The following is a 20,869-nucleotide window of genomic DNA, read 5'->3' as shown; positions in this document are numbered from 1 at the left end:
TCCTCTAATGGAATCATTGCGACACAAATCGAAACTCATTAACTCCCCGAAACTCTCAGACTGAATAAAATGTCTGAAGATTCAGTAGCTTTACAGAGAATATATGTGTAAGACGAGCTAGGTAATTAGAAATGATCGGGATCACAGCTTTGAGGTAACCGAGAGGCCGAGCGTGCGCGGCTCACCTTATTCTCTCCCTCTATCACGATGACGGGCACTGAGGTGGCGGGCCAGCGGTGCTTTGCGGGGAGAGGCTTGTCACAGTTCCACAGGACGATGATCTGAAAGAGAGAACAAACAAAGGAAGTTTTATTTGTGCGCTGAATCTAATTCAGCTCCTCAAACCCAAACAAAATGAACTGGCCTAAGCAGGCGACATTTATGTGCTCCGCAGCCAGCAAATGTCACCTTATTACAAGCTGATTAAACGTTTAAGAGACAAAAGGGCAGCTGAAGTGATAAAATATTTCCAATTATGTCCCCAGCGTGCTTTTTACATTTCGGTCTGTAGCCGATCTCGTTGCATTATCAGGTTGTCCTTCTTGTCATGTTCCCAGCCACAGTCACATCATGTTTTATATGACCTGCAGGTCAGCCGATTCGCTGCACGACGACGGCGGGCCTCATTAATATTTGATGAAAAATACACACACACCCAAATATGACACGATCCTAGCTGACCTTATACACACATTTACACACACAGTTACATCCCTATATCTCGAACCATTCTTCTCATGCATCTTAAATTTGATGTGGAATAATGTGGCGACACAAGCTTGCTAAACTCCTCTAGCTGGACGTGGCGTGCCTGTCAAACTTTGGATGGCGCCGTGGAACTGCGGTAAGCCAAACATGGTTATGTTACTCTGGACTTAAAGACTTTGGAAGGTTTTCTCTGCATTTCAAAACAGCAAATGAGTAAAGAACAACCTGCTCATCTCTGCTCTAAGCTACAACTGTTGCATAAACTAGATGCAACATATGCTGCCTAAGGCTTCAATCATACTAACCCCACGCAACTTCCAGTCACTGAGGACTGATCGGATCATGTGTGGTTACTGGGTGGTGCAGCACAAATCTCCTTGTCATTGCTTTGGTTTCTTGCAGTTGCATTAAAAAATTGCATCTTTTTTGCAAACACTTGCCAACTAACCACAGCGTGGCAGTGAAATTGTGCCAACGTGTTTAAAAGGCGCAGCTTTTACTTTGAAGGTGGTTTGCGTCACCCTTTATCCAGTTTAACTACGGCTTAGTGAGTAGTTGGCGAGGTGTTTGCAGACAAGTCAGTGTCTTCCAACAAAAGCAAGTAAAGTGGTTGTGCAGTTAAAGGTTAAGTAGCACAACTTCTGTAACCTCCAAGGAGAAAATGGAGACCTTTATTGTTGGTGTTGGTGCCTTTTGAGGATTAAAAAAAATTATTTGGCAAATAGTACAGCCTGCTGTGAGTGCCACGAATGAGTGCAATTCCAGCATTATTATTATTATTTATATATAAAAGCTAATTAGCAGAAACCTGTGTCTGTGCAGTGCACAGTACACTCTGTAGATGTGGTTTGCATTTGCTGCAACTTGGTTCTTCACCGCTCTCATCACAAAACGCGTCCTCGTGCCTCCAAAAAATGCTATCATTTAAGCTAAAAGGTTTACACTGAAATCAGCAGTTGATTTAACAGGAAGCAATTTCCTTGATAGTATGCTGTCTTTCAGTGTTTGCACTGAATCTTAGTATTTTGATTGGTTTTTTCGAGATATTTTGTTTTGGTCTAGGGGTGGTTGTGGTTGTAGCTCAGGAATTGGAGGAGGTCATCTACAAATTGGAAGGTTGGTGGTCCGACCCCCAGCTGGTGCAGTCTGTATGCCGGAATATCGTTGGGCGAGATACCGAACTCTGCGTTGGTGCGTTCATCTGAGTGTAAATGTTAGATAGAAAGCACTTAGGTGTAAATAAAAGTGCCTATATGCGTGTGAATGCGTGAATGAGAGGAAAAGGGCTATACATACATATAAAAATCAGTCCATTTAGCATCTATCAAACTTCCTGTGAACCTGGGGCAGATGCTTGTTTCTCTTTCCTGTACTCTGAACTCGAGACTTTTATTTGCATGCACCATCAAGCGTCAGAGACATTGACTTTTTGTCTGTGACTTGCAAGTTAAATCCTTTGTTTTTTAGATTTTCCCTTTAAGATGATGAAACCATAGCCTGCAGTGTGTAGTTAATACCCAGCTGGTAAAGAAGAAACTGATAGGGCCCCATCATCAACATCCAGTTGCTGTGTGCCAGCTAACATCTGCCCTGCTGGAATGTCCTTGAACGAGTGAGCAAATTAATCCATCCCAGTTCCAGTGTGCAGAGCTGCGGCTGACACCGTGCTCAGGCGTCCCTGATGGAGGCAACCCATAAGAATTTCCCTGCAGGGATCAATAAAGTTTCACATTATCCTGACATTAACTGTGTCACACGCAGCGGTTCCCCTCGGGGTCTCTGCACCCTGACTGGACCTGCCAAATTATGCGCTGGTAGCTATTCAGATATCTGAGCTAATGTGTTTCCATGTGTCTACGGCAGCTGTGTGAAGAGAAAGAAGATGATGTTCAGCTGTTTGATGAATTGCAAAATCATCTCAACATTATCAGCGAACAAAAACACTCGTGATGCCAAATCTGGACGGAGAAAATGCCCGTCATTGTTAGACAACAACAACAGGTATGCAGTCTGCATGCATGTGCACGCACCCGCACACACACAGAGCTGAGCTGTTACAGCCTTCTATTCCTGTTTGATTAGAAAGACAGATGGTGTCTCTGTCAGCTCACCAGCTCCCAAGGGGTGCTGGTGGAGGCTCTGTATGTGTGCGCCTATATGACTGCAGGAGAAATGGTGAAGGAGCTGTTGTGTGTCTGCAGCGCGAGAGGAAGAAACGCTTCCCACAAGAATGTGCGTGAACACATTCACACATGAGCACACACACACACACACACAGCGGGAGGCTGTCAGAATGTGCTTCAAAAGCTTTCTTGTGTCCAATTTAGCCTCCTCCACCCTCTCCGTTCTTTCATTCTGTCCCCTCCATTCATTTATTTATATCCCTTTGCTCATCCCCTCATAGCCCAGCAGCCCTGCTCTTCCTCTCCTCTCCTTCTCTCCTCACGCTGAGAGTGGAAGAAAATACTCCGGCTGCGTACCTGGCTCTCCACTCTGCATGCACAGCCAGAGGAACGCAAACACAAAAGCACCTCCATAAAAATAATAGGAGGGGAGCATCTACTCATTCAGCCAGCTGCTATGAGAGGATGCGTCTGTGAAAGCTTGTCGACGATAGGACGTGCAGCTGGGTTACACCACACCGAGGAAGGGCTGAATATTAAACACCCATTCTTCTCACTAAAACAATGAAATGTTCAGGAGAGGCAGCATTGACTGCTGGGCTCAGATTTATAATATTCATAACACACATAAATATTTTTTATAATCCAGGTCAATTTTTTTTACTTTTGCTTTTTCAACAGTTTTAAGTGACTTCACCAATTTTACATTTCAGTGCCGTTAAAAATAATACCGCCCCCTCTGAGTTACACAGTCTGGAAATGTAAATCTTAACTTTGCTTATTTGTTGAAGCCACACTGCTGACATAAGGCAGCAGGGGCAACATTTAAATATCATTAACCACAGTCTCCAACTTTCAAGCTTTTCTAGTGGCACTTCTCTTCTGTCAGTGTAGTTGTTATTATAAAAATTATTAATGTTGACTTAGAAAGAGAAGGAGGTTTTTTAAATTATTTGGTCTGAAGTCATACCAGTGATGCCTCTGGATTAAAACAAGGCTCATCTAGCATTTTCACTAAATATATATTTTATAGTATTATAAAACATTGTTTTTTGTAAGGTTTATTCTTTTTTCCTTCAGTTATTTATGTTGAAAGTATATTTCTTGATAAAACAGTGTTTGTGTTTAGGGCTGTTCGATATAATGATATATATCGGATGACGATATAAAAACGTCTATCGTTTCCTTTTACGCTATCGTTTGTTTCGTGGTGTCGCAAAATAAACTGTTTACGGCAATATTTTTTAATCGTTTTGGTGGTCACTGTAGTGGCTATATTAATTTCTTAAAGTTCTCTCTTTCTCTTATATTTAATATAACCACACTAAGGACGGACAAGCACCTGTTTTTATGCATTGTGGTTAGCAACAAAGACGGTAACAGCATCGCGTGTCCGCTTGTTTATGTTCCACATAAACCTTTCACAATAAAGCTCAATATCCTGTTGAGACTTTTCAAAATAAACTGAATCACGTGAAAGAGCAGATTGTTTACGGATGAGAAGTAAAAAAGAGCCGCCAGGTGCTAGAAAATAAACCTTAGACTCAAACGTTAGAACAGGCTTTTCCCCGCAGCACGCCGTGTAATAAATACTCAAAGAAAACGGCGGCCTTTACAACTTATGTCTAAAAATGTGTAGTTTCATGCATCGGTTAAAACACTCGACTCCAGCTACATGACGCGCAGCTGGAAGCACTTCCCGCAAGTCGAGCTGCCCGAGATTCACAGAATTTACAGAAAATGTTACATTTTTGTGATTTATATCGGTAGAATTCTTATATCGGGATATGAGATTTTGGTCATATCGCACAGCCCTACTTGTGTTTTCAGAGCCTTTCTGCATGTTCTCCCCAAGTTCTCCAGCTAACTTAGCCACAGGTGTGAATGTGTGAGTGAATGGTTGTCAGCTCAGCTGCAAATATTGGGCCAATATTGCCAATACTGATACTTCTCACCTATAAAGGCAGCTTATGTAGGGGAGAGCAGTGTCCAGTTTGCAAATTGGACACTTTGCACTACATCACTGAGATTTTAACTTTTCATGATAATTAGTTAACACAACAAAAGACACCTTTGAGTTTTTGTTCATGTATTCTGTGTTTTTTGGCCACCTTGAATGTAAACGTGCCCGACTCTTAAGCACTTGGGCTCAGCTTCTGTAATTTTTCTGTGGTACAGGCTATAAATAAATACACATGACAATCAACGTTTTTCACAGTGTATGTTCAAGGTGTATTTTTCATTTACAAAAATATTAAAGAAAAATATTTGTACAATTTTGTGGGCTAAATGGAATTTAGAGCAGAGAAACAAAGGAAAAGAAATTAGACTTATTTTGAAAGTCTTTCAAAACTTTGTTCCAAAAAGTTTCATCTTTTAAAACTGGTGCGACATCTTTCTCTGTTTTAATGATGCATGGGTACAAAAGCTCAGAGTTTCAAACTCAGAGCTTCTGTACCCATGTATCATTAAAACAGCTGTAAAAACCGACACGGCTGTAAACACTCACGTCTTCAACCTGGCTGCGGCGGCACGACGAGTGAGGTTTCAAAAATCAAGAGATGCACTACCGGCCGGCTTGTGCTGATGGATCTGACACATCTTTTGTTTTACGGTGCCGTTTGCCAGGGTGAGAACAGCAAGCTTAATGGCCTCCCTAACCCTGCAGCAGACTGGCAACCTGTCCAGGGTATATCACACCTCTCACCCTATGACAGCTGGGATAGACTCCAGTCTCACCATGACCCTGAATTGGATAAATATAAGAAGATGGATGGACAAGCTAAGAAATCCTGATTTTAATAAACTGTTATTTATTTTAGACAAGCTGTTGTGTCCATCAGTGGGGCAGTGATCACAGTAACAGATACGGGCAAAAATGGCCATAAGGCATCAGTGAATAAGGTCAGATGTAGAATCAACATGTTTAGATGAAAGAGAGTGATTCACGATGAGCGATATTTCCAGGAGAAAATAACCGTGATCCAGGCTACATCATGCCTTAACTACAGCATGTATGCAAGTGGGCTTTATAATTACAAACAACAAGTGCCTTAAAGATGGCAAGCAAACAAAAAGATGCAATTAACATGCCCTGCAATCCTGTACCAACACATGTACTACTATCCAAAATGCATTCCTCCTACACAAAATACAAACTCACTTGGTCATACATTCTGCTGGTCGCAGAAACAAACAAAAAACACACACACACACACACACACATATATACACCCACACACTCAGGCAAACACAAAAACCAGCCATCAGGGAGCAAATTCCATTTCATTTCCCGCTTTAGTAAGGAGCAAGCAGGGGAATCGATACATGCCATCTCCAGCTGTGCTGAAGGGGGTTTGGCTGCCATGGAGACAGATGTAGCACCGCTACAAACTGCTGCTCTAATTCAATCCACCGGAGTTAACACACAAGCACACGGTGATGGAGGATGAGCTCTGCTGCTGCCCTGGTTGGAAAATACGATTGCAAAATAGCCGTACGAGCGAGCCGCATAACACGGCACAATTTAGCAGATGCGCGGTGGAGACGAGTGGAGGATTCTTGAGATAATGAGTGAACAATCACACAATCACACACACAAACACACAAATGGTGTACCTGTGCACAGTACTGGGACTTGGCCACGGCCGCCAGGAGCTTGAGTATGGGCTGGGATTGGGACACCAGAGGGGAGACGGCATGGATGACAGCTGTGAACTTCGGGTACGGTCTAATACCTGAAACGCAACAGACAGAAAACACTCAATGTATTTCTGAACAAAAACAGCAAAAAGAGCAGACTGTCAACCCATCAATGCAATTTCAGGCTTTTGAAAAGAGCAAAGCCGAGTGAGAACCAGAGCTCTGCATTTCCAAACACCTCATATCTATATTCAGTGAAAGCTGTTCCTTAAAACCAGTATGTCAGCATTTCAGTGGCACAGATTACATAATTGTCAGCGATGGAAGTTTTTCAAACCCCTCTTAAAATATTCAACATTGTTAATGTGTTTTGAAAATGCCAGATCTTTTGATCACTGAATATTTCATTTTAAAAACTCCTCAGCTGTATCAGCAACCCAATAAACACACGACTGCTAACTGCTGATGTGACTTTAAATTCAGTCTGACTTGATAGAGTAATTGAGGCTGAAAATGAGGAGGAAATAAGATATTGACCAAGACGGATCATAGAGGACGTCCAAGTTTTCCTAATTTAAATCTAATCTAATCCAAGGCAGCAAAGCATGGCGGGGAGGAGACAGCATTAGATGAGTCTCCTTTCCGCCACTGAGCAACTTTTATGAAGAGGAATATAGTTCAAACTTGGTAAACTATCCTTTAGATTTGTAATAAAAAGTAGAGAGACTGCCGACTTTTTTAACACCTAGGGATGTAAAACTGTAACAAGCTCATAAACAGACTTTCATGAAACATTGAAGAAAACAAGGAGCAGGATTATTATCACGCAGCATATTCTGTATTTTGAATGTGCATGCTGTTTTCTGCCTCTTAGCACATGATGCTCAGTGGCTTTTATCTCATCCGGCATCAGCACATTACACATTTCTTTGGCTAAAACTTTAAAGCAGTACGCCAGGCAGATTAAAGACTGATTCAGCAATTTGAGGCAGTTTCCTACTTACAATGACCCTCCTCGTCTAAGAAATACTGCATGGACTGTATACTAGATAGAGTCGAGACTTTAAACTAATTACCAATTATGGATTGTTTTAATACAACAGCATGAGGCCTGTAATTCATAATTTCTTTGGCTTTTATTTGCAAAAAAACAAATATACATATACTTGAATGTTATAGAAAAAGAAATGCAAGACAACTGCTCCTGCAAACTCTTGTTTGTGTTTTTCTCCTACATAAATCGCATGTGGGACTCAGAGACCAGTTGGAGACCACCTGGCAACCATCAGTATTCTCTGGTCAGCTGCGAGTGGTTGCTGATGGTTGTTGTGGCAGTCGCTGCGAAACCAAGTGCTACTCCCAAGTCAAGCAGGCCTAAAGATTGGTCTGTGAACCCCAACTATGGACACTTGGCAAAAAAAATGTGTATTCCCTGACTGGTTGGCAAGTGGTTGCTGGCTGTTGCTAGGTGAAAACCTCATCGCGATAGCTTTGGTCACTATAAGTTGCCGTGGTAGCTCGTTGTTTGTAAAACCTCACCAACTTCTCGTGTTTGTGAAACTGAACAAACCGTAAATGGAGATCGCTCCCCTTCAAATTAAAAGTTGCTACTGAAATGTGTTTGTTGCAGCTGTAATATGCAATGTTCTCAGTTTCCAGTGTGTGCCGCACATTGATTAGTTAGCAAATGTTTGAAGTTGTCTTTCATGCAGGCAATGGGGGCAATCTGCAAGCGACCAAAGAAATCAGGAAGTTATTGATTCAGTTTGCTCTCGGCAGACACACACCAGCTGGTCAGAGATGACACATTTTCACTAGTGACTGGAGGTTGCCAGGCAGTCACCACCCAGTCTCTTGGCTGTATGACTGAGACCATAAGTTTCACTCCAAACTGTGGTCATCTTTGTCCCACTTTAAGTGTTGAGAACCACTAAAATAAAACATTTGAAGACATAAAAAGCAAAACTGGCCAAAATTTCACAACAAAACAGCAAAAGCCCAAATAAAAAAAAACAACAACTAATGTTTTGTTGCATAATTTTATCATTACTCCAACAATCATCTTGTGACACTTTAAGGTTTATCCTGTTACCCAGAGTGGAAAGTCAAGCCCCATCAGTCCCACTTTGGTTTGGCTTCTGAGTCTTGGCCCTGACCTCAACCCCATCCAAAACATGAGGGTTGACAGCCAGACCAACATCTGTGGCTGACATTAATAATACTGATGAGAGGAAATCCTTGCAGCCACTTTCCAAAGCTTTCCCAGAAGAGAGAAGCCCATTTTAATTTTACTGCTGATATTTTTATGAATGAGATGCTCAAACATTATTGATGTGTTTCGGTGCGTCTCAATACAGAAGTTTTACCGGACCCAAAGTGAGAGACAAAGCAGCGAGCTGGAGAGATAAAAACTATTGACTGTGACTATTTTTTTCTCGACTGAGGTTTCGCGCAATCGCGTCAATTCTAACAAAGTATCTGAGGTAATGTTTTATATTCACTTTGTTATTTTTACTGTTACAGTTACACTTCTTGCATTCTGGGTGAACTCTGCTGCCCCTCCCTCCCCTGTTTGAGTACACTTGTATACAAATCAACATTAGACTGACGCACAGTGTCATCCGTGTGAAGGAACATCCTGTTAGGATTTTGGAGTTTCGGTTGGCTGAAAATCCCTCTCTCCTAGGCAAATACATACGCAAACGGACACAACGGCGATACTATGACGAACTCAGCCTTAATAAAATTATAATAGGTGAGCTAATGAAAAATAAATAAATATAATAAATATGCTTTTCTTTCTGCTGTGTCAATTCAGTAAAGCAGTAACATGGTGAGTAAAAAGTACATGTAAATCGTTTTGGTGCTGTGGGCAGGACTCCTGCTGGAAAAAGAAATCTCCATAAAGCCTGTCAGCAGATGGAGGCTGGAAGTGCTCTAAACTATCCCAGTAGATGGCTGCATTGACTTTGGACCTGATAAAACACAGAGGACCAGGTAAGATCATCTGACATTGTCTCTCTGTCTTAACACAAATTAATCGATACTCAACACCAGCATCAGCATCCACCCAGTCCTTGTGAAGAGCTCCCAAATTCTTAAATGAACTTTTCCCCATGATTGTTGTTACATGTACTCAGAGATCAACAGTATTTAGTTTATTTAGTTTAGTTAAACCCAAAATTAAACATTCTAATAATATTAGATACTGGATTTCTTTAAAGAAAGTCATTGGAATAAACACGAAAAACACCCACTTTACATGTGCTGAATATGAACACAGAGCATATGAAAGTTTACTTTTTTTTAATTACATTTTTTTTAGTTAAATTATGAAAAAGGAAACTTTTTTTTAATGATATTTTAATTTTTAGAGATGGATGAGTATTTTTGCTCAGGGTATTAGATTAGATTAGATAGAACTTTATTAATCCCTCGGGTGGGTTCCTCTGGGAAATTCGATTACTATTCTTAAAGATGTATGTTATGATCATCCTAAAAAAACCCAAACTTATTTCTGCTTCTTATTAAAAAGAATATTCTGCTAAAGCAATCAAAACAAACTCTTCTCCTGCTGTGTGAGTCTGAGTGTTAATATGCTGCATGAAAAAGAGTCTGTGTGTGTCTTGTTATTGGCTCTTGGACAACAAGAAGAAATATCTCTTAGAAACAAACTCACATTCTTTGATTTCACTCATTTACCCGTCAGCGACAAGCCACCTTGTCTCCTAAAAACCCATCCGTGTTTAATTGCTTCCTCTTTGACAAACAAATAAACTTGCCAGTGTTGTAATCCATGCCTGTCACCGCGCCCATCCATTTTAATATCCGCTCCACCTCGGGTGCTACATCGACACATTTTTGCATTCGCACTGTTGCTTTCTGGGCGTCTATGACTTTGTGCACGTGGGGACGTTTGCAGCGGATGATGATGGAGTGGAGAAGCGAGGGATGGAGCAGCTCCCGGGTCGCGGATTGCGGTGGGGGGAATCAACACTGCTGAACCGTAGCGGGCAGCGGCAGAAGCTGTAGCAATGCTGACTCAAAAACCAATGATGGACGCGGCGATGTGTCAGCAGCGCTAATACAAACATCCGTCAAAGGCCTGTTCGTCCACTCCACTTGCTGCTATTCACAGCCGTTCGAGGAGGGCAGTAGACCAAGGCTGTTTTTCTAGTGTTTGTGCAAAGTCCACAACCACAGCTGCACACAAATCTACTGTCTTTATTCAAAAAGTCTGTGACCTATGCAGGGTGGGAGAAGCGTAACAGCACTTTACAGTGAGAGTGTGTGTGTGTGTGTGTGAAGGCTACTGACCCAGTGTGTCGTAGTAGAAGGGGAAGTCTCCCAGGTATCCAGAGTACTGCGGCAGAGCGAACAGGCCCCCAGGGTGACTGTTCCACATCAGGCTACTCCTGGAGGCGTGCTCTAGTACACGGTCCTGAATGATCTGCACACAGGAACAAAACCACACACAGGTTAGATTACAACGTAAAAAAACAAAATAAAGCCTAAATAAAGCCTGTATAAATTAAGACAAGTCTCATATGAGAGATATGAGATGGATCTTTATTTCCACAATTAATTTTATTTTGTGCTGCTGCGGGGACTTTGTAGAGCCCTGCCAATATTAGGCTTTTAAGGCCGATATCAATACCAGTACAAATATTTGGTGAATTAACAATCTAATATATATATAATTATTTTTCTTTTCAGACACAACAAATAAAAAAATAGAAATAGCTACACATTTAAAATGTAATCTAAGTTCTTACTAAGATAATATGACAATGTGGCTTAAAAAGAATCTGGTTTTATTATCACAACAAGTTGTTGTTTGTGGCATTTCAAACAAGGTTACCAAAATTAAAGTAAAAGTCAGCTAAACTAAAACTAGATGTGAAAGAAAAAAAAACAATTTTAATTAAATAAAACAAAAATGAAATTTAGATTCCTGAAATAATGAAAGCTAACTGAAAGGATTTTGTGACTCAAGTAACCAAAGTAAAGATGTAGAGGAAAAATGATACAAATATGTCTCTGCCAGTTTGGTAAAAAATTGTTATCACAGGTCGTCTTGATGACATTTTGATGTGTTTACTGAATTGTTAGATGTTTACATGACAACGAGTTAACTGCCCTCAAAAAGTACTGCAGTTCTATCTATCTATCTATCTATCTATCTATCTATCTATCTATCTATCAAAAACAATTAAACCCAGAAACTAATACAAACTAAACTAAAACTAGAAAACCCAATCTGGAAACTAACAAAAACTAAACCTAATTAAAAGCTAGAAATTAGATGAAAATTAAAAACTAATTAGAAAATATATTTTTAAAAGCCTAACAACTTTGTTCCATATATGTGTTGCCAGTCAGCACTCAGGGTGTTTCTTCTGTATAGTCTTTACTTTTTTTTATTTTAATTTATCAGCTATTATAAAAGCTGATCCCAGTTTATTTGAAAATAGACGATAGATCATCGGGGTTCTAGCGCTTAGTTTAAAAGTTGTACGAAATTTAAAGGGTTAAAAATACCAAAAATACCTGCAAAGTAATGAACTTAAAATGGTGCGTTTATCTGTGAGGACTTTGAACGGCAGCTTTCACTCTGGACAGAGTTGGGAGAGTTAAGTCAAGGCATGTCCTCTTGCAAATGCACTTCAGACATGTTCTCACTGGAAATGCTCGGCCTTTGTGGACCGCACAGGACTCGGGACACACGCCATCGCCTCGCTGGCTGCGAATCCACCGGGACGGTTAATTACCTTCGCTATTCTCACTTGAGTGCAGTTGGACATTACTCTGACTTTTTGCTAGGCCGCTCAAAGTTTCAGTGCATATGAATCCAGAGTCTGTTTTACAGGATTAAAACTGTACTGCTTTAATTACAGCAGGGTCTATGTATACCTCGGGCCACTCTGTCGTTTGTGCCGCTTCTTCATTAATTCAAACTCAGAAGAAACACACAAAAAAAGCAGCATGAACCCAACAAAGATTACCTTTAAATAACACTTCTTAGATCACAAAGGACTCATAACAATCAGAAATATTTGTGTAGATGAGCGAACATTCGTAAGCCTTTCAGATTATGCTGAATGAAGGATTTGATCAATGAGCCTTGTAATCACGTCTATAAAATATCTCACACTGAGAAATGAGTTTTCTCACAAAAAGTGCCAAGAAGAAGACAGTCGTAAATGTGAATGAGAATCAACACGGCTAATGCACCAACTTACAATAACCCCCCCCCCCCCCCCCCCCCTTCCTTCCTTTCAGCTCTGAATAATACTCGAGTATTATTCAAAACTCAGTCGGTGTATTAGAGGTGAAAGCAAGAAAAAAAACTGGTATAAAAGTAAGTCTGCGGGCGTTAGATGAAAGCAAAAAGCTAGCTGAGCTTTGCAAATGTTTGCTTTGTATCACCTCAATAGCAGCCATTGATTGTGTCAAGAGTGAATCGCACTGGCACAAAGCGAGGCTGAAAGAAATCTATGTTATTGTGCAATATTTTCTCCGCTGACAACCCAAACTGGTTTTTTCCCCTTCCCCTTCTTTTTTCTTTCCTCAAGCCAAAAAGCATCTGTGCCGGTCAGTCACACAGACAGTGGGGGGAGGGTGGGTATAAGAGCCGAACGGTGGACACGGACAAAGTCATCAGCTGCATCTAAGCACCAGTCAGTCAGGCCTGCCCCAATCCTTTCTGCGCCCAAATAGAGCAGTCAGTCAAACGGGTCGGACGTGAGAATGGGCACTATTTCCCCCCAGCTGCAGCTCGCACCGGGCCTCTGCTGAACAGGCAGACAGGAGAAAGAGATATTGCTGCTGTGCCCTTGAGCCATGCTAAATTGCTTCAGTAAAACAGACACGGGTTTGCGGCCGTGTTTTATGGCCGCTATTGAGCGGGAAGGTGCTGGCTGCTTGGCTTGGCAACTCAAAGGATGGATACATAGCATGGAAAGAAGTAGAGAGAGTCAGGTGGGGCGATGGCTGAGCTGCTGATAGCTGTTCAAATTGTAAAAAAAAAGAAAAAAAAGAAAAGCTAATAACATAGCTCGAGGGCCTTACTGTAATAATATTGACAAAGCGGCATAAAAATTCATCATAGTGAGGCGGGGATGTGAAGAAAGAAAGGGGGAGAAAAAAAAATCAGCCCCGTGTGAGTCTCTTTTACTTTTCCGAGCTTTGTCCCCGAGGGCAGTCGATAACCATTTGCCTCAGAAAAACAGATTAACTCGGAATCCGTTAACTTCTCTATAAAAACACTGCCTGCCACCTTAACACCCTCAAGCCCTTTACACCTTATGAGGGGCAATTTTGCTCGCTTGGCTGCTGCTCCTCCCCCGTCGGCAGCCCTCAGTCGGGACATGATGGACGACTCAATCTCACCTCAGAACAGCCACAATCAACCAATTAGAGCATGATAGATAAATCCTGCCTCCGTGGGAGCACACTGTGAACTCGCTTTTAATAGGTGAGTTTAATAGGTGTACCAGCAGCACGGAATCCGGCGATATTGACCTTGTGATTGGTCGAAATGTGGCTGCTTCCTGACAGGAAAGAGCGCATGATAGGTTGAACTTGTGTTTCCTGCTTGCTCGCTGCACACACACACACACACACACACACACACACACACACACACACACACACACACACACACACACACACACACACACACACACACACAGGTAGTCAATAAAACAGGCAAGTGTGTTTTTTAAATGCGCGCAAGCAGATTCAATCTGTCAAGATATCAGAGTGTATATGTGTGTTTTGAGCATGTGTGTATCCTTACAGATCTGCAGTAGAGTTGGGTGTGTGTGTGTGCAAGTGCAGGCCCAACAGGATGAATAAACCATGTCGCTCGTTATCTGGGGGCCTGCCACTGCAACGCCATTTACATATGTCACCCCCACTCCTCTTCACCCCTTCTCTCCCCACTCTGCTCTTTTAACAGGACAGTCAGTCAGGATTAAACGTTTAGCCACTGCCCCATTCAGCACACACACACACACACACAAACATGCAGGCAAACTACGCGCACACCCTCACAGACGCACGCTGAGTCACAGGCCGTGTCACCTTGCACTTCAGCGTGGAGTGACAACATGTCAGCAAGGTTATGCCTGGGTGGTGCCGTGTGTATCTGGCCTGACACATCTTGACATATGGAGATGTGTTTCTGACTGCGTGTGTGTGTCTGTGTGTGTGTGTAATAGCTCACAGTGAGACATGGCTAGATAGAAAACAGACTAGAGATGTAGAGCTAGCTGAAATCAGACAACTCTAGACACTGAAGTCACGACAGATTACGTGCACTGTGTGTGTGTGTGTGTGTGTGTGTGTGTGTGTGTGTGTGTGTGTGTGTGTGTGTGTAAGATCTGGTAGGTTATAGTGTCAGTGAGATTGTAGCATTGAGAGGGGAATCTTGCTTCAGCAATGCAGTAAGAAAGGAAATTAAAAGCGTGATGGGGTGCTTGAATGAGGGAGCACGCAGGAAGGAGGAGACATTTGCAACCGCAGCATGAAACTAGCAGTAAGCCCCGGTGTTATCCCTGCGTCCATAAACAATTTGTTTAAAATGAATAATAAGGGATGGAGGAGGATTGAGTGGATAAATTGTTTTTCCACTCGCAGATTCCTTAAACTGGGTTATTGTTAACAAAGTCAATGTGCATGATAATATGGGGTTGGGAGGAGGCTCTGGCACTTTTGAGTAGTTTTCAGTTTTGTGCCTCCTGTGGTTGACGTTTGGTTTGGATTGCATGGATTTATTAACCCATCCTTTAAAACCTCTTAAATGACTAATACGTCTACCATAGCATGACTACCTATACTGCTTTCATCTTACTAATCCATGTGCATGCTGCTAATCAAGCCTGCATGTAGCTATGTGCATTGCTTGTTAAGTTATTTTAAGAAAAGAAAGAGCAGGAGCAAAATCTAACTGAACAACAGCAGTTCTTAGAAAAGCGACTGCTCCCCGTAGACTCCGATGTTAAAATGCCCAAATTTACTACAGAAATAAGCCTATTCCCCAGTTTTTAACCACTATGATGGGTGATTTTTATATCTCACCAATTCAAATTTTATTAAAGTCTGAAAGATATGAATAATTAAAGCTGTGGCTGCATATAAAAGACGGTTGTAGCCACTGTGATGCCACCCACTGATTTACCGAGGCCTGTTTTGAATCCACAAACTGAGCATTGTGGTCGACGTCATTACCTTGCCGTTTTAAAACCACACATGAAGAGACTGATGGATCTGACATATTAATGTATGCTCCTTTTGCACTCTAATGGTGATCAGAATGTAGAAATCAAACCTCATATTTTATTTAATAAGACCAGAAATTAGCAAATTAGAAAACAATCTCATCAGGACCACAAGAGTAGGCCCCTGCTGGTCACTGGAAATAATGCAGGTGCACTGGCTTCATTTTAGCAGCTTCCAGAGCTGAAACTTGAAGGTACATCCTTGTTCTACGTCATCTCTGTTATCAGCACAGGCTAGTATACTTATGACATGTTAGGAGGACCTGTCAATGCCGTTTGTAATGTCGGTGCCTCAGGATATTTAACTATCTGATAAATAACATGGCTTCCTGTACGCTTGTATTAACTGACCGTCTGAGAAGTCTGCGCTGTGGTTTTACTGGTGAGTAAAACTCTAGTATGACATTTATATACTGTACAAGCACTAATTAACAGTTATCTGTGTGTGTGAAATCTTGTTTAAGGATGCACCTTGCCAACAAGAATAACTCAGTATTTCCACCGTCTCATATAAATATGCACACTTCTGCCTCCCAACTACAAAATATCGTGACGACCTACAGACCTAAGTTGTTTATTTCTAGCTTCCAACATAGTCCCATCATTTTATGACCTTTTGAACCAAGCAGTCTAGAGAATGATTTAGCTGTGTCTGGCCGAGACGCGGAAGTATGCAGGGTTTCTTTTGAATACTTCTCTGATGCTCTTATTTTTAAATTATTTACAGCTACAGTCTTACAGTCACTTTAAGTGACTTCAGATGAGCACACTGTTATTCCAAATCCCTCTGTCATCGCATCATGCTCCAGCGTTTGCCAGCAGGCATACTGCCTTGCCTTTGAGCGGGGTCATTTGAAACAACCATAAACACTTTTGCTTTTAGACGTGTTTGGATGACATGTTGTATAAACTAGATTGTTTCAAACACCCTCTGGCCTTTTTGTCATATTCAGAGTTGAACACAGATGCAGACTACACTGATGTGAAACACGCTAAAAGGGATGTGTGAGAACTTTCCATGGACCTAAAAGGACCTCAGAAACTTCACCCACAGAATCTGTGACAAGATCTGAAAACTGCTGTTCACAAACGCTGTCCATCTAATCTGACTGAGCTGGAGCTGTTTTGCAAAGAAGAATGGGCAAGGATTTCAGTCTGTAGATGTGCAAAGCTGGTAGAGACATACCCTAAAAGACTGGCAGCTGTAATTGCACCAAAGGTGGTTCTACAAAGTATTGACTCAGGGGGCTGAATAATTACGCACACCCCACTTTTCAGTTATTTATTTGTAAAAAAATGTTTGGACTCATGTATGATTTTCGTTCCACTTCTCACGTGTGCACCACTTTGTGTTGGTCTTTCACGTGGAATTCCAATAAAACTGATTCATGTTTGTGGCTGTAATGGGACAAAATGTGGAAAAGTTCAAGGGGGCCGAATACTTTTGCAAGCCACTGTAACTGTCTCTACTGGTGGCATTATAAATAGTACTACCCCGCCAATTGCTGCAACTACTATTGATATATCATAAAATAGCATTTAATAAAAACAAAAAGCGGCCTGTGAGAAATTCTACATGAACACGTTCCGCAATTTCCATTTTTTCTTTGCTCTCTGTCAAAAAACACAGAAAAATTCTGTTTTTACTTTTAGCCTCACACCAAACAGACCAAACAGAGAGCGCAGCGATTATGGAGTCTGCAGTGACACTGCAGCCCTCGGAGAGAAAGGCTGATAATGGACGAAGGAGAGTTTGTACAACTGTGCATGTGCGTCTTGACTCCTCACCTTCAGGGTGGTCAGAACAATCTTTTCCACAGAGGAGAAGTAGGCTTCCCAGAGGAACTGAGTCTGCTGTCTGAGGGACAGGATCTTGTCCTGGTGGATGGAGCGCACCGTTGTGGGAATCTGCAAAGAACAAACGGCATTCGATCAGTATTGCACATCGCTGTTGAAGAACGATTGATCTGGGCATGAAAACGTTTTGCTGTGGGTATGCACCTGCTTCTACTGTCTTGTCATAGACATATGCATGTAGATGTGAACTACATGTACATGTAGGTTCTTAGTCATCCAGGTCATGCTAACTTTTAGAGCTTGGGGAAAAAAAGTGCAGCTGGAATTATGTCTCCTTCATTCTAAAAACAAAACTGGAGTTCCAGATATGTAATCTTAACCCTTGTGGGGGTTTCCCCCTTTGCTGGGACCCACTACTGAGTACTACTGCTACTACGACGGATTATTCATGCAAGCTGTCATGTGAGCCAAGGTGTAAGAAGGGGGCCTGGATCATTACCATCACCACGAGTGAAACCACTGTGAGACCTTGCCCCACCCTGTCATGTGACCTGCTGAGGTCACCTGAGGTAAGTTATGATACCTGTGACCCAGGTCTACCTTTTGTTCGTTTTCTTCTTTTGTGTACTTTTTCTTTGCCTTCACAGAGAGCAGTGAGCTGCTGAACTTTTAGTGATTAGGTCCAGGATTTAGATCTTTTCAAAAACTTCAAGACTTCAGAGCAAGTTTTAGTAAAAAATAGCAGCAACATCAGAAGATTTCTGTTTTCCGTCTGTCTCTTTTTAACCTGGCAGAATTTAGTCCCAATCAAGAAGGAAGTCCTATTTGTGTAACTCAGTTCAATTCAGTTTTATTCATAAAGCATCAAATAAGATTCTTTCCATTCTAAGATAGAGCCCCTACGATAACACAGAAAACCCTAATATTCAAACAACCCCTTTTGAGTAAGCACTTGGTGACAGTGGGAAGGAAAAACTCCCTTTTAAACAGGAAGAAACCTCCAGCAGAACCAGGCTGAGGGAGGGGGCGACCATCTGCCGTGACTGGCTGGGAATGAGGGGAGGAAGACATCACAAACTCAAGGTAGGTTTAAAAAATGTTTTGTTTTAAACCGGCAGCATTTACAGGAGACAAATATGTGCCGTTCATGAAGGAAACAAAGCACATGAAAGAAGGAATAAAGTTAACGGCCTCTATCAGTCAAACAATATTACGAGAGAGAAGCTTTAAATGCTTCAGCTGGAATTTAATGGACAGTTTTACACCTTTGTTCCAATAGATGTGTAGTTTCTGTTGTGACCATTTGTCACAGTAAAGGGGAGATAATGGCCAATAAATGGTATTTATCCACTCTAGTAAAGAGTACATTCCTCTATCTGTTAGCATGTTTATTGGAGAGGTAGATCCACTGTACGAGCAATATTTTCTAGATATTTCTGTGGTTCCGATAAATACCTCTAATAAAGAGTACAGGCATCTCACATTTAGTGAAAAACACACATATTAAGTGGGTGTTGTGTGCACCTTGCCCCATTGTACTGCAGCAAAATACATAAATCTGGAGAACGATCCAGGACGTCTCAGACCTGTTTGTAGCTGCACAGAGAAAGCCGAGATGGAGCTCCTGCATTATAAAACTCAAAGTCAAACAATATTATTACACACTTCATTCAAATTAAGGTTTAATGGGCGTATAATTACTTTTCCCCCTATGAAGTTCAAGCCGTTCCAACGAAATCCATTTGGTGGTTTTATTTATTTGCCCTCTCACAAAACAATGTGGGGCTTTGTAAGCAGTCTGGGACTTGGTATGCCGCTTGAATTTTGTTTAGTTAACAGCCATGTCGCTAGAAAACCAAACATGGTGAAGATGGTGAAGACCGAGCGTGTGCCGAGGGTATCGAGAGTCAGAGAGAGAGTCTGATTTCAGTTGTGGGAATGCTGCGGTTTCTCTTCGCCGTGTCACTTTCAGGTGATATACAGAGCATGTGATTGTTGTGCGAGCGCGTCTACGGGCCGTTACCTGCAGCAGGAGCCTCTCGTCGCCGATGACTGCGGCCGTGTTCCAGTCGATGATCTCGGAGAAAGGCAGCTCCCAGCCGTTACTCAGCATCACTGGTACACATGCAGCCTGAGACACACACATACAGAGAGTGAGGCCTGGAATCATTGCTACCTGCCTAATCTCGGCTGATTTACTGGATATTGATCCTCGTCATTACAGCGACAATACGCAGCTCTGTTTATATAAAGCTGTGATAACTGGACTTCATAATAATCGATCACTCTGTTATTATCTGTGTTTGAGTTTCTTTGAATTGAAAGAGTTTACTTTTAGTGTTTTTCCCGTTATTTGACAATGTGACCGGTAGAAGAATAGAAAAGGAAACGTGAAGAGAGAAAGAATAAAAGTTCAGGTGGAGGTTAAGAGCCTTGTAGATTCCTAACTATTCAGCCATTAAGCCCCCCTTAGGTTTGGACATACAGTGGATAAAAAAACACCAATGGAAGGAAAGAAACCACGATCCAAGCAGACATACCTTTTTTTGCTCAGTCAACTGTACCAGCTTAAGACTAGATCCTGAACTTTCATGGAGTTTATTCACTCCTATTTATTTTTTCCTAGATATGAGAAATACGAATCCTGACAAATAAGCCACAGTTTCCTCTAAATAATACACTTTTGATGGAAATTTCAAATATTTAGCAAACATCTTTTCAATTATAAATTTGCAGATATGACTCATGATGGATTCCTCTGGGGAAAACCACAGGCCTGTGGATGTGGTTGTTATTTAAACATCTCTGTGCACCTTGAAAGGTGGCGACTACTTAGTTTCAGCAAATATTGCACGTACAGCTGCTTTTGGACTACTTTTTACTGGATTATCTGACATGTTAAATCTAGCTAATCTATCTATTTGACTTGAGCCTCTAAATGACGCCATGTGCACACCAGCTATTCTTTAATAAGTTTCAAACGGGTCCCTCCACCCTCTCACTACACCACTGCCCTCATTCAGCTTGTGAAGGGTCTGTGACATTAAGTGCTATTCCAACCAAACGCCCTTAAGAAGAAATGGCTTACAAAAGCATTTAATTGGGCGAGTCGGTGCTCATGTAGGTTTACTAACAACAGGTGCAGCACCTGTTCTGTGACCTATTAATATACTGATTAATATTGATTAGAGCAGCTTAAATCCTACAGGACACGACCGGCCTTTTTTCCTTTTGCATTCACTCTGACAGAACAATGTGACACATTTGGACTTAAACCCATGTTGACTGGCTCATAGTTGCAAAAGTGGTTAATAT

At 41.7% G+C, this 20,869-nt stretch overlaps 1 protein-coding gene across 1 annotated transcript in view; it reads right to left on the bottom strand.

The window, feature by feature from the left end:
- Positions 1-20,869, bottom strand: part of ext1b (exostosin glycosyltransferase 1b) — a 131,626-nt gene that overhangs the window by 20,191 nt on the left and 90,566 nt on the right. The window contains exons 3-7 of the mRNA XM_085346884.1: positions 19,578-19,685; positions 17,546-17,665; positions 10,791-10,923; positions 6,450-6,568; positions 186-281 (exon numbers count right to left, since the gene is read on the bottom strand). Of these exons, the coding sequence (XP_085203010.1) occupies positions 186-281; positions 6,450-6,568; positions 10,791-10,923; positions 17,546-17,665; positions 19,578-19,685 (576 nt within the window). The remainder of the gene's footprint in view (positions 1-185; positions 282-6,449; positions 6,569-10,790; positions 10,924-17,545; positions 17,666-19,577; positions 19,686-20,869) is intronic.

The sequence above is a fragment of the Diplotaxodon limnothrissa genome, linkage group LG22 (assembly GCF_057381915.1).
Source record: "Diplotaxodon limnothrissa isolate DT_005_m linkage group LG22, D_limnothrissa_male_GT1.1, whole genome shotgun sequence".
Classification (NCBI taxonomy): Eukaryota; Metazoa; Chordata; class Actinopteri; order Cichliformes; family Cichlidae; genus Diplotaxodon; species Diplotaxodon limnothrissa.
Note: the sequence above shows the minus strand (reverse complement) of the source record. Positions and strands in the feature narration are given on the sequence as shown.